Source organism: Meriones unguiculatus (assembly GCF_030254825.1).
Source record: "Meriones unguiculatus strain TT.TT164.6M chromosome 13 unlocalized genomic scaffold, Bangor_MerUng_6.1 Chr13_unordered_Scaffold_37, whole genome shotgun sequence".
Classification (NCBI taxonomy): Eukaryota; Metazoa; Chordata; class Mammalia; order Rodentia; family Muridae; genus Meriones; species Meriones unguiculatus.
The window spans coordinates 7,172,634-7,193,423 of NW_026843647.1; the positions used below are offsets into that span (position 1 = coordinate 7,172,634).

General features: G+C 38.0%; 1 protein-coding gene across 8 annotated transcripts in view; it reads left to right on the forward strand.

The window, feature by feature from the left end:
* Positions 1–20,790, forward strand: part of LOC132650979 (cytochrome P450 3A1-like) — an 800,659-nt gene that overhangs the window by 263,946 nt on the left and 515,923 nt on the right. Inside the window, exon 4 of one of the 8 annotated variants that reach the window (XM_060376303.1) lies at positions 20,596–20,731. The exons of the other annotated variants lie outside the window; for them this stretch is intronic. Coding sequence (XP_060232286.1) covers positions 20,596–20,716 — 121 coding nt within the window. The 3' untranslated portion in view covers positions 20,717–20,731. Of the gene's footprint in view, positions 1–20,595; positions 20,732–20,790 lie in introns of those variants that run through there. 8 annotated transcript variants of the gene reach the window in all.

The window sequence follows — 20,790 nt, forward strand, 5'->3', positions numbered from 1 at the left end:
TTTGAAGTCTTCTATGCTCAAATAAGTCCATGTTCACAGTCTCTTTTTTGCTTCAGATCAAGATGTAAACCTCGTAGCTTCTCCAGAACTATACCTGCCTTTACTTTGTCGGGTTTCCCACCATGACAATAAAGCAGTAAACCTCAGAAAAAAGACAGCCAAAATTAATGTTTTATTTTATAAGAGATGCTGTGGTCATGGTGTCTCTTCAAAGCAATGGAAACTGTAACTATGAATGAAGTTGCTAGCAGGAGCTGGGGTATAGCTGCAATAGTCCTTTCCATGCAATAGTTTCTTTGGAAGAATGTGGATTTTTGTAAGTTTGGATTAGGAAAATATTTGGAGAAGTGGAAAAAAAGGAGTAGTGACCTCCGGGGAATACTCCCGTTGGCAAAGCTTCCATCATATAAAAGTAAAGCTTAGAGCCATGCATGGTGGTATATACCCTCAACATCAGCACTCAGGAGAGAGCAGAATATAGGTTTCTGAGCCCAAAGTCATATATGGAGCAAGTTCCAGCAGATCCAAGCTTAATCAGTGAAGAAAACATTGGAATAAGGGAAGTTTATGTAGATTTCATTGAACATTGGTCCCAAGTTCCAGCCCCAGCAAGCAGCAGATTCAGCCAAGTAGTTCTGGCATTAGAGTCGATAATAGAAGACAATTGTAGAATAATAATAGAGGTCAAATTTGGAAGAGTGGGGTAATGTCATTATTCCCTGTGCTGACATGGTTTACACAGGTAATCCCAGCACTCAGGGAGGCAGAGGTACAACTAAGGCTACACAGAGAAACTCTTGTCTAGAATAACAAAAAACAAAAATAAAACAAAAATGATTTAAAAATGAAATCAAATAAATAAGTAAATAAAAGTAAATAAAAGCCAAATAGTTCGGTATTATAAATGAAAATTTTAATTTATCTTTTGGAATAAGATAAATTAAAAATATTTAAGAAGATAAATTAAAGATATTTAATTTATCTTTTCTTTGCTCTAGACCTATTGAGGTGATGAGCCCCCTCCTTAACTTAAGCCACATATCTCGTGGTAGCCTAAATATATAATGGAAACTGAAGATGGTTAATCTTTCTCTTGTTCTATGTGCCTTAGCTCTGGCTAGCAAGTTCATTTTTTCACTTCCATTAGAGTTTACGTCTTTGGAATTCTGGTGTATTTTGATGATCACGAAGCTTAATTATCCAGCCAAACGGTCTCAACAGCCACTGGATTCTTTAACTCTGCATAGTCTTTGAGCAATTCTTATAAATTAACTTCCTACATACACAGAGAAATATATTCTATCAGATCTTTTCATGTAGAGAGCTTTTTCTAATACAGCTTTGTTTTTTTCCCCACTTTCCCATTGGGATACAAGTGCTTGCTAACGTGGTGCTCAAAAATATCATGTGTTTCCTGCTTTTTTCCCCTGGGTTGCCTCAGACCTTCCAGGGGGAAAGTAGCTGCAGTATATTTGATGGTAGCGTTAAATCACAGAACAAAAATGTCATTGCATTTTCTGAAATCTCTGTTTAATTTGTAATATTCTTGGGACCCATCCACTTAGGGACAGGAGGTTGAATAATGTGCTGTGCATCTATCCACCTTGATTCCAGTAGGAAGAGGGAATGTGCCTACTGAGTGCTAGAAGACAGAAGGTAGACTAGGGGAGGACAGGTACAAATGATACTGAAATAAAAATCTCTGAGATCTGGAAAAGGTCTGGTCCTAAAATGGAAGCATGAGCCAGGAATCACAAAGCCTTGTCCCTTCAGTAAACTTTAACCATAAAGAAGGTGCTCATGTCACTCAATACTCACTGGCCAATCAGGACTGTGAGGTCATGCCTTCAGAGGAAGGGGTGGATTCTTCCTGGTGCCATATTGCACAAACGCTTTGTAGGTGAGCAGCTTTTAAAAGCTGGTGTCCTGTGGTCCATTTGAGGCTGCTGTGTGAGGATATTTCAGGCGAGTTCCAAAGTCGCAATATGGTGAGTGTGTGGATATTGACCCCAACCTATAGAGCAGGAGGCTGAAGAGCAGGACCTGCTTTATTGGGTACTTCCAGAGTCTGGTTAGGAACCTACATGAAGTTACAGGAGGGATCACTTGCCCTAGCCATGACCATAGCAGGGGCATTTGAATATTTTCACTGTATTGGGTTCTGGGTGGAAACCAATAAATCTCACTTCAGGAATAAAAGATTAAAATTCAAAGCCTTATTTTCTGAGCTCAGGGAGTTGTCTAGTTCAGGATCATCTAGTTCCCCCAAGAGTAAGCTATTTTTGATATTTAATATTTTTGGATTAGCAAGGGAGTTTCTGTTGGAGGCTTGGTCTGATCCAGCATATTTCACCTCAAGGCCTTAAATAATTTTCCAAGATATTCGGTCTGGAATCTAAGGTCCTTAATTTATATCCCTAGACATTTGGTCCAGAGCTCAAGGTGATAAAGCATGAAGAATTGGATCCTTGGTCTGGTGAAAAGTGAGTCGTTTGTGGTCTAGTTTACAATTTAGGCATCACCATTAAGTTAACAGCAAGTTTAATCAGTTAACACATAATTGGGAAAATGTTATAAGGAGCCCGGAGGGAGATGGCTCTGCAAACTTGGCAATTCTCAATATCATATGGGAAAACAATAAATGCAGAATTGACAAAACAAGCCTGTACAGGAAAAGATTTTCTAGAGGTTATCCTCATCCCAGATCTCAAAGCTGGACTTTAGAGCAATAGTAATAAAAACGGCATGATAATGGCACCAGTACTTTAAATCTTTAAGGGGTGTGCATTTACTTATTAGTTGCTGGAGCCAAAGCTATTTACTGAAGCCTAAGCCAAATAATGAGCAAAGGTCATTTAGTGGCAACCTAAAGCTATTTAGTGAAAGAGTTATTTAGGATCCTAAGTCATGGGTGATAGATTTGTGAGGACATCCGTCTGTCAGTTTTAGAGCATCCATGAGAAATCTTAAGAAAACATCCTTATGGTATCTTGCAGGTGCAATATTCAAGCCATGGAAGCACTCTTGCTGTCTCCTGCAACAGTAATTAAGCCTTCCCCCTTTCCTGCCTTCTCCCTATATAAGTTGGGTAAAAATTTCTAATAAATGAGGCTTTGATCAGACAAGAAGACTTGGCCTCCTTCAGGTCTCTCTGTCTCACCATTCTTTTCACCCCCCTCCTTAGGACCCCGATGAACTTCTGCGGGTCAGGACAATTAGTAATTTTTATTAAATCATATTAAGAAGTTGAGGACAAAATAAATATAGTGGAATCAAATGTGGTCTCAGTTTCAGGCCCAGCTTGAAAGTATGCAGTCAGCCAATGCTACCTTGGCTAATGTTTCTGCTTATCAACCTTAACATCCCTGGCTTTACTATAAAGAGTGTACTTTTCTTAACCTTAAATTATTCTCCAAGATTTTGTACATCACAGACATTAGCAAAAACATCTTCTCCAACATTGTTAAACAATCTTTTAAAAAATTCTTTCTAAGTATAATGGTCATTGATACAACCTACATCTATGGTTTCTTTCAAGGACAGTGGTTAATTCATTAATCTGCTCCAGCTTGATCTGCTCCAGCTTGATCTGGGAAAAGAGATCAAGAGAAAAGAGATCAAGCATTGTTAAAACTTTAAATGCCAGGGATACTGCCCAGTGAGGGGGCTAGGAGCATTCTTAGAGTTTTCATACAACTCGTGTTATGAGGGATATGGACATCATAATGGCATCAAACAGAGTTATGTTCCAAAACAGCACAAAGTCCTCAGTATAAACAGCTCTTCGGTTTATGCTTTTCCAAGACAAACTCATCATCATGACCATGCTAACAGGGGAGCCAAATTCAATGAGTGCTACAGATGTTTTGCTATTGCTCCTGAATGGCTCTCAACAGGACCAGGTAGCCAAAATACTTTGCCTATATATGGGGGAGGAAGGAATGAGGTTACCTCAGGCCCTGGGAAGGAGAATTCATGGTATTCAGTGGGCTATGCAAGCCTTGAGGACCATATAACATGGAAGAACTGAAGGATTGTTGGGAGAAAATTGGCAGCTAGGTCTGTTTTGATACATTAAATACGAACCTCTGCCATTTGTTCCAGGTATGAATCCTACATCTATGGAAATATAAACTTCAGAGAGAGCAGGATGGTCTCCATTAGGTAATGATTAAAAAATGAGCTCACCAGGAAGAAAGATGGCAAAGACAAAGATTCTAATTTTCTTTCCTTTCTTTATATCTTCTTTCTTTGCTTTGAAGGAGGGCGGGTACCCAGACTGGACTCAAATTTTTGCTGTCAAGTTTTGTTTTTCTAATTCATTTTTATTTTATTAATTATTTTTATTTTTTCACAATTTATTCATTGTATACCCCTATATAAGGCCACTCTCTCAACTCCTACTGGTCCCACCCTCCTTCCCTTTTCCCCCAAACCCTTTTCCATAGTCCACTCAAAAGAGGAGTTCCCCTCCTCTGCCATCCATCCACATATTATCAGAACACTACTCAGCTATTAAAAACAGGGAAATAAAATTTCTGCTCTTATTACTTCTGCATAGGCCACTGTGCTCACCTCAGAAGATTTCATACTATGAAGCTTGCCTGCAAGCTTACTGTGAAATAAACACTAAGTATAACTCATTTTAAAGAGTCCCACTCCCAAGACAGTGTTTGATTTACCATCTCACATCCAGAAACATGTGACATTTTAAATGCTATGAAGTGTGAAACATTTTTTCACAAGCATTTCAGAGAACGGGGTTCTCTTGCTGCCTGGAGGCCGTTTCCCACAAGCCCAGGAAGGAAGGAGGGCCAGAAGATGAGGTATAAAGCTTGGAAGACACCCACAAGAATAACAGTGATCAGAACACTCTGGGAACCACCTCAGGAAGTAAGTTCAAATTTAATTCCAGAAAACCGAGGGTATATACCCCTTAGGGAGTGACTGGGATGCTGTAAGGATAGGTGTAGATAATTGTTTAAAACTGAGCACTTCAAGGATGCTTGATTTGCAGTAAACAGTACATTCCTATCATATGAACAAGAACATGGAACTTAATTATCCTATATTTGAAGGGAGGGAAGAGTTATTAGGGATCTGTGTCAAAGGCCATCTATCAAATTTGGTTGGTGGCATCTATGTCTAAAGGCATTCTCCAGATTAAGTCAGGCAGGGAAAACTCACCCTTGCCATGATTATACAGCTAGGCCAACAGCATGGTCATACATGGAAGAAAAAGCCTCCTCTCTCACATCTCAAAATTCAGTCTGGGTTGTGATGGTTTTCAGTAGAACCCCTTGGAACAAAAGGTATGTGTAAACAAAGAAACTTCTACAGGCTACCACTGTTGTGATACTCTCAGAGAACTTCCTGGCTGGTGTTAGTTCACCATTCCCTATATATTCATTGACTAGACTAAAAGTTTCTTGTGTAAAGTGAAGTAACTGAAAACAGTAAATGTTGAGAACCAGTATTATCAGTAAGCCTTTCCAAAACACTTTATTATATAATAATTTTGCATGTAATTGATATTTACCATTCATTGTATATAAAAATAAGTTTATTTACTTTACATTCCAATTTTAGTCCCCCTCCCTTCTCTTCCCCCTGTACTACCCTCCATTCCTATTGCCCCTATTCCCTTTCCCCTTCAGAAAAGGGAGGTCATTTCAATTGAGTTAGTTTTCCAGTTCTGTTAGATCTCAGTGGACCAAAGAACACAAAGACCTTTCCACATTGCTTATACTCACAGAATCCCTCTCCAGTAAGGATACTTTTATGATGACGATGACTCTATATTTGTGCAAGGCCTCACCATTTTAACACATTCATGAGTTTTTCCTCCATTATGAATCCTTTCAAGATGATGAAGATTATACAAATGTGGAATGGTTTCACCATGTTAAAAACACTCACAGGCTTTCTATCCACTAGGATTTCTTTCATGAGTGTGAAGATGATTCTGAAGTCCAAAAGTTTTTTCACATTGGTTACAGTCAGACATCTTTCCAGTATGTGTTATTTTATGTATTAGGAGATGTTATGTACAAAGGCTTTGCCACATAGTTATATTCATATGGTTTCCCTCCAGAATGTGTTGTTGTCTTAGGAGATGATTGTTACATGCAAAGGCTTTATCACACTAATTACCCTCACCAAGCTTCTCTCCACTGTGTGTCTTTTCCTGTTTTCGGAGACTACTCTGCTGTGAAAAGGCTTTATCATATTGGGTACATTCATAAGGTTTCTTTCCAGTATGTGTTCTTTTATGTCTTATGAGAGCACTGCTTTGTGCAAAGGCTTTACCACACTGGTTACATTCATAAGGTTTCTCTCCAGTGTGTGTTCTTTTATGGCTTATGAGATGACTGTTTTGTGCAAAGGCTTTACCACACTGGTTACATTCATAAGGTTTTTCTCCAGTATGTATTCTTTTATGGCTTATGAGAGCACTGTTTTGTGCAAAGGCTTTACCACACTGGTTACATTCATAAGGTTTCTCTCCAGTGTGTGTTCTTTTATGGATTATGAGATGACTGTTTTGTGCAAAGGCTTTCCCACACTGGTTACATTCATAAGGTTTCTCTCCAGTATGTATTCTTTTATGGCTTAAGAGATTCCTGTTTTCTGCAAAGGCTTTACCACACTCGTCACATTCATAAGATTTCTCTCCAGTGTGTGTTCTTTTATGGCTTATGAGATGACTGTTTTCTGCAAAGGCTTTGCAACACTCATTACATTCATAAGGTTTCTCTCCAGTGTGTGTTCTTTTATGCCTTATGAGATGACTGTTTCGTGCAAAGGCTTTACCACACTGGTGACATTCATAAGGTTTCTCTCCAGTATGTTTTCTTCTATGGCTTATGAGGTGACTGTTTTTTGCAAAGGCTTTACCACATTGATTACATTTGTAAGGCTTCTCTCCTGCGTGTGTTCTTTTATGCCCTATGACATCAGTGGTATAGGGGAAGGCTTTACCACATAGAGTGCATTTAAAGGGTTTCTCTCCAGTATGACTGCTTTCATGCCTGCAAAGATAATTAGTACATGTGAAAGATTTACCACAGTCATTTCATTACACTAATAAATATGTTTTTCTATATGAATTAATTTTATAATTTGGCCTAATGGTAAAGAAGAATCAAATTTTTAACTTTTATCACTTTATTTATATTCATGATATTCCCCTTCATTATGGGTATTTTTGAAGATCCCTGTGATGATAAGAGCATTTGTTATGTGATTCACTTTTATAGCATCATTTTTCTATAAGAAGTTTTCTCCTATATATAAAGTGTATTGCAAGGATTCAGAGTTTTACCCCAGCAATCCCATTCAATAAAGTTTTGTACTGTATGAATGACACTTCATTTAAAAAGTGAGCTAGTACAAGCAGAAGAAGTTCCAAAATCCTTGTATTCATAGGTATTTTCAGCAATATGAGTTTGCTGATAAATTCTCAGTGAAGTTGCAAAACCAATTAACAGTAACCATTTATCACATTCAGAAAATTTACTCACAGTGGTGACTACTACCAAATCAATTGTTCTTGGAGAAAGACAGGGACACTGCTTCTTTCAATATCCCTATGCTCATGTGTCTTAGAATCATTTTGACATATGATATACCAGTTTAATTTACAAAAATAATAAAGATTCCCACATTGAATTAACACAGTTTGTTTTTTGTTCATCATAGACATGTCATATAGGGATTAAGGTTTCTCCACAACAATATTCTTGATTCTCATAAGCTGCTTCTTTCACTAAACTTTACAAAGTTACTGCACGAAAATGAGTAACACTGGTTCTACTATGAAATTTTTGCTTATTAGAAGGTTTTGGACACATACTGATCACCAATTCAGTGTGTATACCTCTTACAATATCTGAGTAGATAGAATGAGACTAAACAGATTGGCAGTTCAAGTCAGTAGCTGTAATGTCCATATGATTCAAATGGTATTTTTGTTACAATATTATTTTATTTTCTTCTATCTTAGGGGAGTGCCTTGTAAACACAAATCAGATACCTGACATTGAAATACATGGAATTATGAGATTTTAATGATCATCAGTACACGTAAAGCAGTGCTGTTTTTACAATGTTGCTTTTCTTTAAAACTTCCAGGACACAGCCATGTGTGCTGGTACATGCCTTCAATCCCAGCACTTGTGGAGGCAGAAGCAGGCATATCTTGCTTGTTATTTTGAGGTCAGGCAGGTCTAACAAGCAAGTCTAAGAAAGTCACAGATACCCAGAAAAAAATCTATTTCAAAAACAGAAAATAAAAAGCAGCCAATAAACAAACAAACAAAAAACACCAAACTTCCAGGACACATTAAAATTTAAGATTCATATCTGTATCAGTGTGCACATAAAGTTACCTTTTATTACTTGTAGAACTTTGAAAATGTTCTTCAATATTATGGTCATCCCAATTGTAGCCTAAAATATAGTACGAGAAAATATATATTATTGGAAATAACATGTTATTATTAAGGCAAAACTTAAATCATTATCTTCTGTGACCCTTAGAAACATGCCTGATTTATTTACCACATTCCTCCTCATTCTCAATTGGAATTACAGTAGAGGATCAATAACAAAGTAAGAGTTGTCTCTTTATTTTAAAAGTGAAAGAAAAATTGCAGTCTTACCTATAGCAGTGAGGTTTTCACAGGTCTCTAGCATCACATCTTTGTAGAGTTGCTTCTGGGAAGGTTCCAGCAAGGCCCACTCTTCTTGGCTGAATTTCACATGCACATCATTGAAGGTCACTGAATTCTAAAATATGCCATACATTTGTACAACAGAAACAGTGGCAACAATATAATTTATATGTCATTGTCAATATAATCAAATAATTCTACTGCTTCTTCCATTTATTTTCTGACACAGAAGTGCGAATGTTATACAGTTGGGTGCTGTGCGTGATGTGAAGTAGGGGAGATGAAAAAGCCTAAAGGTTAGATTGACAAAAAAAAAAACCAAAAACAAACAAACAAACAAAAAAACAAAGGCATGCTTCAAAAACCTGTGTTTCATCAGTTTGTGAGACATGAATATAAAGTAGCCATTAGTTGGGTACTTGAGCAATCTATGAATCATTTTCAGTTACTTGGGTGAGTAGGTCAGGACCCTGTCATGAGAAAGATGGAAGGACAAAACACAGTCATGATATTTTATATAGCAACAAATGAGATGTGTTGATCAGGGGACACTGAACAGATGGGTAACATCAGTCCAAAGACAACATGGTACTGAATATTATGTTTTTACCAGGGCTCAGGGATGTGGCATATCAGTATGTGAAGAGGGGGGCTCATATATTTGTGGAAGGGAAAGTGGACTACAGTGAATACATGGATAAAAATAATGTGAGTGGCAAGCAACAACAATCATATCCAATAGCACCATATTTCTGAGTGACCAGACAAAAGAAAAGGAATAGAACACATGATAATTCTTTGATCATTGTTTTGTACATCCTCCTTACTAAATAATGTAGTATATAGATTAAAAATAAAGATTAAAACTTTTCTATTAAAAAAGAAGTGTTAATGTTATCACTAAGTCATTTTAGAAAACTGAATAACAAAGTTTAATTTGTCAAATCTGAACTTTTGGATAGGATATAGCTTTGAAATAGTTATGGCAATTAATGTGGACAAAGACAAACAGAGAGGAGAGTGAAATAGAAAGAGAAAGACAGAGAGACACAGAGAGAGAAATTAAGAGATGAACAGTATTAAGTAACACATCAGAGAAATTTATGAACAGTTACTAACGACAAAAAAATATGATGGACAAGCTGGGTGTATTCTGTCATGCCTTTAATTTCATCACTCAGGAGGTAGAGGCAGGTGTATCTTATTGAATTGGATGCCAGCATGATCTATGCAAACAGTTATAGGACAGCCAGACTTATATAGTAAGACAGAGCCTCCCCTAAAAGTCAATCAAACAAACACAAAAGATTGAAAGAACTCAGAGGTCTTTACTGAAACTTCTAGAAGGAATTATACATTCACTCCAGTTGTGTATTAATTTTCCAGAAATCTGCACTGCCCTAGCTTAAATTGTAACTTTTATAAGATCTTACTAAAAGAGAATGCATGTTTAAACAGCTAAAAATAGAAAGATGAAAATATTAGCAATGTAAATGATGATCATAAATAAGCAACATAAGACAGGAGAGATGGCTCAGCAATGAGGAGCTCTTGCTGCTCTTGCAAATAATTTGGCTCAATTGTCAGTGTTTAACTGGGACCCACTACTATCAATTGCTATAAGTTCATGAGTTCTGAACACATCATCATACTACTGTGAGGATCAGGCACACAAGAGGTTCATATTCATGCATACAATCAAAATACTCATATTCAGTAAAATTTAAAAACAGATCCCAAATGGCAGGGCTGATCACACACTGTGACTGATCAGCAGGGTAACAGAGACTGCACAGTGACAAATAGTTGGAACTGTTGGCCTCCAATCACCATTGACTGAGTTTACCAGGTGATAAGAAACCCAATGATGAGAAAAACAATTGGTTTCAACCTCAGAGCACCCAACTAATCCCTGGAAAATTTCCTGGGCTGTTGTGGCAGGAGTAAGTTTTTCAAGCAAACAGACCCAAGAATCATGTCCTGATCACCTTCCCAGGCTGAACTTTGCTCCCCAGGGCACCAGAGACTGGGAGTCCCAGTCTCAATAAAACCCCCACAGGGAAGGAAACAAGTGGGACTGACCGAATATCACCCAGTCTATCCCTGAAAAAGGTCCTGCAGACATGTGGGAGCATGGCAGGCAGCACTGGGTGGGGCTCCAGCCATGAGCCCCACACACACGACTCTCCATCACAGACAGAACTGTGTGCCCCAGGGCACTAGAGGCTGGGTTTCCCTATTGGGAGAATACCCCACAGGGAGGGAAACAGCAGGTCCCAGCTTAGAGCACTCAGCTGACCCCACCACCACCACTACCACCACCACTACTACCACCACAAATGGGAATATTCTTGGAAAAAGTTCCAAGGTTCCTGTCCAGTCACCAGCTTGGAGCCACCATTCGAAAGCAAGTGCCTATGCACTCTACACGCCCCCCCCAACAGTACAGACTGGGTCTCCCTGTTGGGAGAAAACCCAAAGATGGGGGAAATATCTGGCCCTACCTCAGGACACCTCGCTCCAGAAAAGTTTCTGATTATCCACAGGCTCTAGACTCTAGCCTCTTGCTGCACACATGAGAGTAATGCTCATGTGCCACTGATTACAACTTGGGTACAGGGGAAGAGAGCTCCAAACTCAGACCTCCAGAAGCCTGGGTTCCCTGAGATCAACCCCCAGATACTGCCCCAAGGGACAACCAGTTATCCCTAACTAAACTGACCAAACCCCGGGGCATTCAGGTTACAGCAGCAGCTCACTAAATTTACAGCAAGAAACCCAGCAGCAGGGCAGCTGTCTCCAGAACTTCTCTGGGTGAGAGAATAGCCCCCTTTAGTAACAAAGGCCAAAATTATTTCTCAGGTCTGTACATCTGAGGTGAGCTGTGGCAATTATTAAAAAACACCTGCCATTCAGTGACCATACCCAAAAAGATGAGGAGGCCTCCTTTGGAAAAAATCATCTTCCTGCCAAGGGGATTCGACCCACCATAGGATTCTAGGAAGTACCAGAAACTAACACCCAACACCCAAGATAGCCCAATGGATAGAGGCCAGCGTAAAAGCTCAACCAACAAAAGACAGAACAATATGGCATATCCAGAACCTAGTCATTCAGGAGCAAGCAGCACTGGATACCCCAGCATAAAAACAATTTCAGGCCAATCTCCCTTATGAACATTGATGCAAAAATACTCAACAAAATACTTTGCAAACCCAATACAAGAACACGAACACATCAAAGACATCATCCAATACAACCAAGTAGGCTTCATGCCAGGTATGCAGGGGTGGTTCAGTATATGGAAATCCATCAATATGATCCACCATATTAACAAATTGAAAGAAAAATAAACACATGATAATCTCCTTAGATGCTGAAAAAGCATTTGAAAAAATCCAGCATACATTCATGTTTAAAGTATTGGAGAGATCAGGGATACATGGCGCATACCCAAACATAGTAAAGGCAATATGCAGCAAGCCTATAGCCAACATCAAGATAAATGGAGAGAAACTTAAAGCAATCCCACTGAATTCAGGGACAAGGCAAGGCTGCCCACTCTCTCCATATCTCTTCAACATAGTTCTCAAGTTTTTGCTAGCTCAGTAACACAATTAAAGAAGATTAAGGGGATACAAATGGGAAAGGAAGAAGTCAAATTATCACTATTTTCAGATGGTATGATAGTATACATGAGTGACCCCCAAAATTCTACCAGGGAACCCCTAAAGCTGACAAACACTTTCAGCAATGTGGCTGGATACAAAATCAACTCAAAAAATAAGTAGCCCTCGTATATACAAAAGACAAAAGTGCTGAGAAAGAAATTAGGTAAACAACACCCCTCACAATAGTCAGAAAGGACATAAAGTACATTGGTGTAACCCTAACCAAGCAAGTCAAAGACTTGTATGAAAAAATTTCAAGTCTCTAAAGAAATAAATAGAAGATATCAGAAGATGGAAAGATCTCTCATGCTCATGGCTTAGCAGGATTAACATAGTAAAAATGGTCCTCTTACCAAACACAATCTACAGATTTAATGTAATTCCCATCAAATTACCAACACTATTCTTTACAGACCTTGAAATAAAAATTCCCAACTTCATATGGAATAACAAGAAACCCAGAATTGCTAAAACAATCTTCCATAATAGAAGATCTTCTGGGGGTATTTCCATCCCTGATCTCAAGCTGTACTATAGAGCAACAGTAATAAAAACTGCATGGTACTGGCATAGACACCAAACTAGTGGATCAATGGAATCGGATAGAAGTCCCAGAAATACACCCACACACTATGGACTCCTGATTTTTTACAAAGATGCCAAAACCATACGATGGAAATAAGATAGCATCTACAACAAATGGTGCTGGTCTAACTGGAAGTCTACATGTAGGAAAATGCAAAAAGATCCATATTTATCACTATGCACAAAACTAAAGTTCAGGTAGATCAAAGACCTCAGTATAAAACCAGACATAATAACTCTGTTAGAAGAAAAAGTGAGGAAGAGCCTTGAACTCATTGGAACAGGAGACAACTTCCTGAACAGAACTTCAACGGTACAGGCTCTAAGAGCAACAATCAATAAATGGGACCTCATGAACCTGAAAAACCTCTATAAGTCAAAGGAAACTGTTGTCAAAACAAAACCACTGCCTGCAGATTGGGAAAGGATCTTCACCAACCCTATATCTGACAGAAGGTTAATATCCAGTATTTATAAAGATTTCAAGAAGTTAAACACCAACAAATCAAGTAACCCAAATTAAAAAATGGGGTACAGAGCTAAACAGAGAATTCTCAATAGAGTAATATAGAATGGCAGAGAAACACTTAAAGAAATGTTCAACATTCTTAGTCATCAGGGAAATGCAAATCAAAACCACCCTGAGATTTCACCTTACACCCATCAAAATGACTGAGACAAATAACTCAAGTGACAACTCATGCTGGATAGGATTTGGAGAAAGGGGAACCCTCCTTCATTGCTGGTGGGAATGTAAACTTATACAACCACTTTACAAATCAACCTGACACTTTCTCAGACAATTAGGAATAGCACCTCCTCAAGATCCAGCTATACCATTCCTAAGCATATATCCAAAAGGTGCTCAAGTATTCAACAGGGACATCTGCTCAACTATGTTTGTAATAACTTTATTTGTAATAGCCAGAAGCTGGAAGCCACACAGATGCCCTTCAGTTGAGGAATGGATACAGAAACTGTGGTATATCTATACGATGGAATATTACCCAGCAAAAAAAAAAATAAATAAAATAAAATTTGCAGGTAAATGGTGGGAAGTGGAAAAGATCATCCTGAGTGAGGTATCCCAGAAGCAGAAAGACTCACAGGGTATATACTCACTCATAAGTGCATATAGGATATAAAATATAGGATAAAAATACTAAAACCTGTACACCTAAGGAAGTTAATCAGGAAGGAGTATGCTGGCTAAGATGCCCAAACCCCATGCAGAAAGGCAAAGAGGATGGACATCAGATGAGGGAGAACAAAGGGACAGGACAGGAGCCTACCACAGAGGGCCTTTGAAAGGCTCTAGCCTGTAGGTTGTCAAGACAGATGCTGAGACTCATAGCCAAAATTTGGGCAGAGTGCAGGGAATCTTATGGAAGAACTGGGAGATAGTAAACCTTGAGATGACAGGAGCTCCACAAGGACAGCAACAGTTCCAAAAATTCTGGGCACAGGGGTCTTTTGTGAAACTGATACGCTAGCCAAGGACCACTCATGGAGATGGCCTGAAACCCCTGCACAATAGGTAGCCTATGGCAGTTCAGTATTCAAGTGGGTTTTATAGTAATGGGAACAGGGACTGTCTCTGACAGGAACTCATTGGCCTGCTCTTTGATTACCTCGCATTGAGGGGGGATCAGCCTTGCCAAGCCACAGAAGAAGACAATGCAGCCACTCCTAATGAGACCTGATAGACTAGGATCAGAGTGAAGGGTAGGAGGACCTCCCTTATCAGTGGACTGGGAAAGGGACAGGGGTGGGAAAGATGGAAGGTGGGATCGGGAGGGGAGGAAGGAGGGAGGTATAGGGGGGATTCAAAGTGAATAAACTCTTATTAATAAAATTTTAAAAAGAACACAATAAAATGTTGAAAGATTTTTTAAAACTATGCTGTTACACATAGTTTCAAACTATGAAAATATTGCCTGATACCAGTTATTGCTCCTAAATAATAAATAAATAAATAAATAAATAAATAAATAAATATGAGGAAGAATACTTCATACTCATCAAAGGAAAATTCCACCAAGATGGCATCTGCATTCTGAGCAACAATGCACCAAATACAAGGACACCAACATTTGTAAGAGAAACATTAATAAAACTTAAAAAACATATCAATCACCATACATTAATAGTGGGAGAGGTAAACATGTCACTATCATCAATGGACAGAGCAATGGAAAAGGACTTAAACTGAGAGATAATGACACAAATTGATGTCATGAATCAAATGAACCTAAGTGATATCTAGAGAATTTTTTAACCCAAACAGAAAAGAATCTTTCTTCTTTCAGCACCTCACGGACCCTTCTCCAAAACTGAACATACAGTAGGTCACAAACCAGGCCTCAACAGATACAACAAGATTGAAATAATATCTTGTATCCTATCAGACCATGATGGGCTAACGATGGACCTCAACAATAACAGAAATAACAAAAGCCTACACACATGTGGAAACTGAACAACTCTCTACACAATGAAATCTAGGTCAGGGAAGAAATAAAGAAAGAACTTCCTATAATTCAATGAAAATGAAGGTACATCATACCCAAACTCATGGGATGCAATGAAAGCAGTCCTAAGAGGAGTTTTAATAGCACTAAAGGCCTTCATAAGCTATTGGAGGCATCCCATACAAGCAACTGAATGGAACACATGAAAGCCCGAGAAAAAAGAAGCAAATACTCTCAACAGGAGTAGACTACTAGGACTAACCAAACTCAGGGTTGAAATCAATAAATTAGAAACAAAGAGAATAATTCAAAGAATCAACAAAACCAAGAGCTAGTTCTTTGAGAAAATCAAATACATAGACAAACTCTTAGTCAAACTAAGTAAATGGCAGAAAGACACTATCCAAATCAACAGTCTGAAAGGAAGAGAGAGAGAGATAACAGACACTGAGAAAATCCAAAGAACCATTAGATCTTATGTCAAAAAACCTATATGCCACGTAATTTAAAAATCTAAATGAAATATACAATTCTCTTGTTAGATTCCACTTACCAAAGTTGAATCAAAATCAGGTAAAGATATTAAATAGTCTTTTACTGCCTAAGGGAATAGAAGCAGCCATCTAAATACTTGCAACCAAAAAAGCCAAGAGTGAGATGATTTCAGAGCAGAATTCTACAAGACAGTCAATGAAGAGTCAATATCGATATTCTTCAAATTATTACACAAAATAGAAATGGACGCAACATGACCAAACTCCTTTGTAAGACCACAGTCACCTTGGTAAATCCTCAAAGACCCCCAAAAAGAAAGAGAACTTCAGATCAATCTCTTTTAAGAACAATGATGCAAAAATACTCAATAAAATAATTGCAAACCAAATCCAAGAACATATCAAAGATATCATCCACCATTACCAAGTAGGCTTAATCCCAGGCATGCAGGGATAGTTCAATATAGGGAATCTTAATCTGTCATATAAACAAATTGAAAAAAAAAAACAGGATCATTTCCTTAGATGCTGAAAAAACATTTGACAATATCCAACAGTTATTCTTGTTTAAAGTCTTGGAGAGACTGGGGACAGAGGCACAGATCTAAAAATAGTAAAGACAATATACAACAATCCTATAGCTAACATCAAACTAAATGGAAAGATAGTTAAATCAATTCCACTGAACTCAAGGACAAGACAAGGCCACACACTCTCTCCAAATCTCTTCAGTACAGTACTCAAAGTCCTATCTAGGGCAATAAGACAGCTAAAGGAGATCAAGGGGATACAAATTGATAAGGAAGAAGTCAAAGTATTGCTATTCACATATCTGACAGTATATAAAAGTGACCCCAAATATTCTACTTTAGGGAACTCCTACAGTTGAAAAATACTTTATCAAAGTGGTTGGACATAAAGTTAACTAAAAAAAAAAAAAATCAGTAGCACTCCTGTATGCAAAAGACGAATGGACTGAAAAAGAATTAGGAGAACAACACCCTTCACAATAGGCAGGAAAAAAAAAACGTAATGTACCTTGGAGTTATCCTCAACAAGCAAGTGAAAAACCTGCATGAAAAAAAAAACTTTAAGCCTATGAAGAAAGAAATTGAAAAAGATACAAGAAGATAGAAATATCTCTCATGCTGATGGGTCAGAAGGATCAACATAGTAAAAAATGTTATCATACCAAAAACAATCTATAGATTAAATGATATTGCCATCAAAATATCAACACAATTCCTTAAGGAATTTGAAAAAAAATTCTCAGCTTCATATGGAAAAGTAAAAAAGCCAGAATAGCTAAAACAGTCCTGTACTATAGCAGATCTTCAGTAGGTATCACCATCCCTGATCTCAAGCTCTAATATAAATCAATAGTAATAAAAAACTGCACAGTACTGAAATAAAAACAGAATGGTGGATGAACGAAATTGAAGTGAAGACCCATAAATAAACCCACACACCTATGGACACTTGATTTTTGACAAAGAAGCCAAAACCACGCAATGGAAAAAGGACAGCACCTTCAACAAATGTTGCTGGTCTAACTGGAAGTCTACATGTAGAAAAAATGAAAATAGATCCATATTTATCACCCTGCATCAAACTACAGTCCAAGTTGTTCAAAGACCTCAACATAAAACCAGATACATAAAACCAGAAAAAGTGGGAAAGAGTCTTGATCTCATTGGCATAAAAGGTAACTTCCTCAACAGAACACCAAGAACATTGGCTCTAAGATCAAGAATTAATGAATAGGATCTCATGAAACAAAAAGCTTCTATGAAGCAAAGAACTCTGTCAATAGAACAAAATGACTGCCTACCGACTGACAAAAGATCTTCACCAACCCTTCATACAACTGAAAGAGCTAATAAACAATATATATAAAGAGCTCAAGAAATTAAACTCCAACAATCCAAATAATCCAATTTAAAACTGGGGTACAGAACTAAACAGAGATTTCTCCACAGAGGAATATCAAATGGTGGACATTAAATGCTCAATATCTGTAGTCATCATGGAAATGCAAATGACATTCCATCTTAAACCCATCATGGCTAAGATCAAAACCTGAAGTGACAGCAAGCTAGTGAGAATGTGAAGAAAGAGGAACACTCCTCCATTGCTGTGGGAGTGCAAACTTATACAACCATTTTAGAAATTAATCTGATGTTTTCTCAGACAATTGAAAATAGTGTTACTTAAAGACACAGCTCTACCATTCCTGGATATATATCAAAAAGATGCTCCACCATTCAACAAAGATATTCGGTCAACTATGTTCATAGCATCTATATTCATAATAGCCAGAATAGGGAAACAAACTACACGTCTCTCAACCAAACCATTGTTTTACAGAAATTGTGGTACATTTACACAATGGAATGCTACTATGGTATTTAAAAAAAAAAAAGGAAACCATGAAATTTTCAGACAAGTGGATGGAACTTGAAATGATCATCCTAAGTGAGTTATTCCAAAACCAGAAAGGCATGCATGGTTCATTAATAAGTGGATAATGGCCATAATATAGGATAAACATACTACAATCCACAGACCTAAAGGAGCTAAATAAAAAGGAGGACCCTATGGAGAATGGTCAATTCTTATTCAAAGGGGCAAATAGAATTGACACCAGAAGTGACTGAGGAGAGGGAACAGGATGAGAGCCTAACATACATATCCTCCAAAAGACTCTATCCAGCGGGGGTTCAAAGCAGATGCTAAGACTCATAGCCAAACTTTGGGTAGAGCACAAAGAATCATAGGAAAGAGTAGAGGGATAGAAAGTAGAAAGACCCAGACCTGGCAGGACCTCCATAAGAAGACCAACAAGGACAACAAATATGGGCCCATGGGGACTTGCAGAGATTGATGCCCCCACCAAAGACCATTCATGAAGAGGAACCAGACCCCTGCTCAGATGTAGCTGATAGGCATCTCAGTCTCATGTGGGATCCATATTAAGAAGAGTAGGGGCTGGCTCTGACATGGACTCTGTTGCCTGATCTTTGATCAGTTCCCCCTGGTAGAGGGGGCATTGCCACACCACAAAGGAAGAGAATGCACGCAGTCCTAGTGAGCCTTGATAGGCTGGAGTCAGATGGTAGGAGAGGAGGGCTCCCCCTATCTGAGAATTGGAAATGGGCTAAGGGTGAAAGAGGAACAGAGGAGTGAAACCAGGAAGAGACAAGGGAGGGGGCTAAAATTGGGATCTTAAGTGGATAAATTATTTTTAAATTTTATTTATTTATTTATTACAATTTATTCACTTTGTATACCCACTGTAGCCCCCTCCATAATCTCCTCCCAGTCTCACCCACTCTCCTTCTTTTCCCCCTATGCCTTTTCCATATTCTCCTGATAGGGGAGGAACTCGTTTCCTTCTATCTGAACCTGGCTTATTAGGTCTCATCAAGAATGGCTACACCATATTCCTCTGTGGCCTCAAAAGGGTGCACCCCCCAGGAGGAGGTGTTCAAAGAGCTGAGTTCATGTCAGAAAATAAGTTATAGAAAAACAAATTTAAATTAAAACAAGTTAACTGTGAATAAAATAAATAAATAAATAAATAAATAAATAAATAAATAAATAAATAAAGTAAAAAAAACCAAACACAACAGGTAGAAAGAATGTCACACACCTGCAATTCAATAATTCAGAAAGCTCAAACACTGTTAGTGTCATGAGTACATGCCATTCTAAGAAATTAAATATACTCTCTGCCAAATTTCAAGTGTAAGATGTGGATGAAGATCAGCACAACATATTCTTGCATATACAAAACAAAACAAAATTAAAAAAACCAAAATTAAAAAAATTAAAATTAAAAATTAAAATAAAAAAACAAAATTAAAAAAAAATTAAAATTAAAAAAAAACAAGGCTCAGCAGCCAATGTTGATATTGATGTTGATGCCAGGCATGTTGGACTAAATTTAAGCCCAACACTAGACTGGAGTTACATCTGTAAGTTGAAAACCTTTTTGGTCTACATACCAACTTTCAGAACAGCCAAGGCTACAAAGAAACTTTTTCTTCAGTGTCAAAAACAGAAACATTATCTTCTCTGGGAGCTTTTTTGATTCAATCAAATAAGTTCTGACCAAATTCACTATAGGCTTATTGTCATTCCATATGAAAACGTAGTCTAACTTCAATGATCCTAAAATTCTGCCATAGCTCATATACTGTTCAAATGTTCACAGTCTCTTCTGATATACAAGAGAATCTCTTGGGTGCCACATCTTGTAACATCAGAAGTAAGTTACATCATTCCAACATAGATGCACAGAATACCCCTTTCCATTCTAGTATTGAGAATGCATATATAGTGAGGGAAGACTGGACCAAGAAAAGAAGTTCAGCAAGGAAAACAACAAATCCTGTTGCTGTTTCAAAAGGCTTAGATGGTCCTATCCCTGCAACATCTCATACATCTCTCAGTTTGGTTACTTCCACTACCTATAGGCAGCACTCTATGGGAGGTGTCTCCTAACTTAGGTATCTCAACAACTTGTAGTGTCAAGATGCAACTCAGGCTTCACCCTCACCACTTCATGCAATGAACCTTTATATTATCTTCACTGGGGATCTGACTCTGCCAAATGCAGATGGCTGGCACTGTGCTCAATTGAAGATACAAAGAAAGAATCTATTACTTTAAATTTTGCATTTTTTTTTGTTTTTAGAACCAGCACAACATGGGTGAGCCTGTCAAGTTGGATTCTACATTGGGTTGGACAAATTGGGATGGACCATACCACACTTGGACCACTTTTGGAGCAGGTTTTATATGAAGTTCCTTCCTGACACTAGGAATCACTCTGCCTACTCTTTCCATTAACAGAAGAATTAACAGTGAGGAGTATTACTGTATGGACACC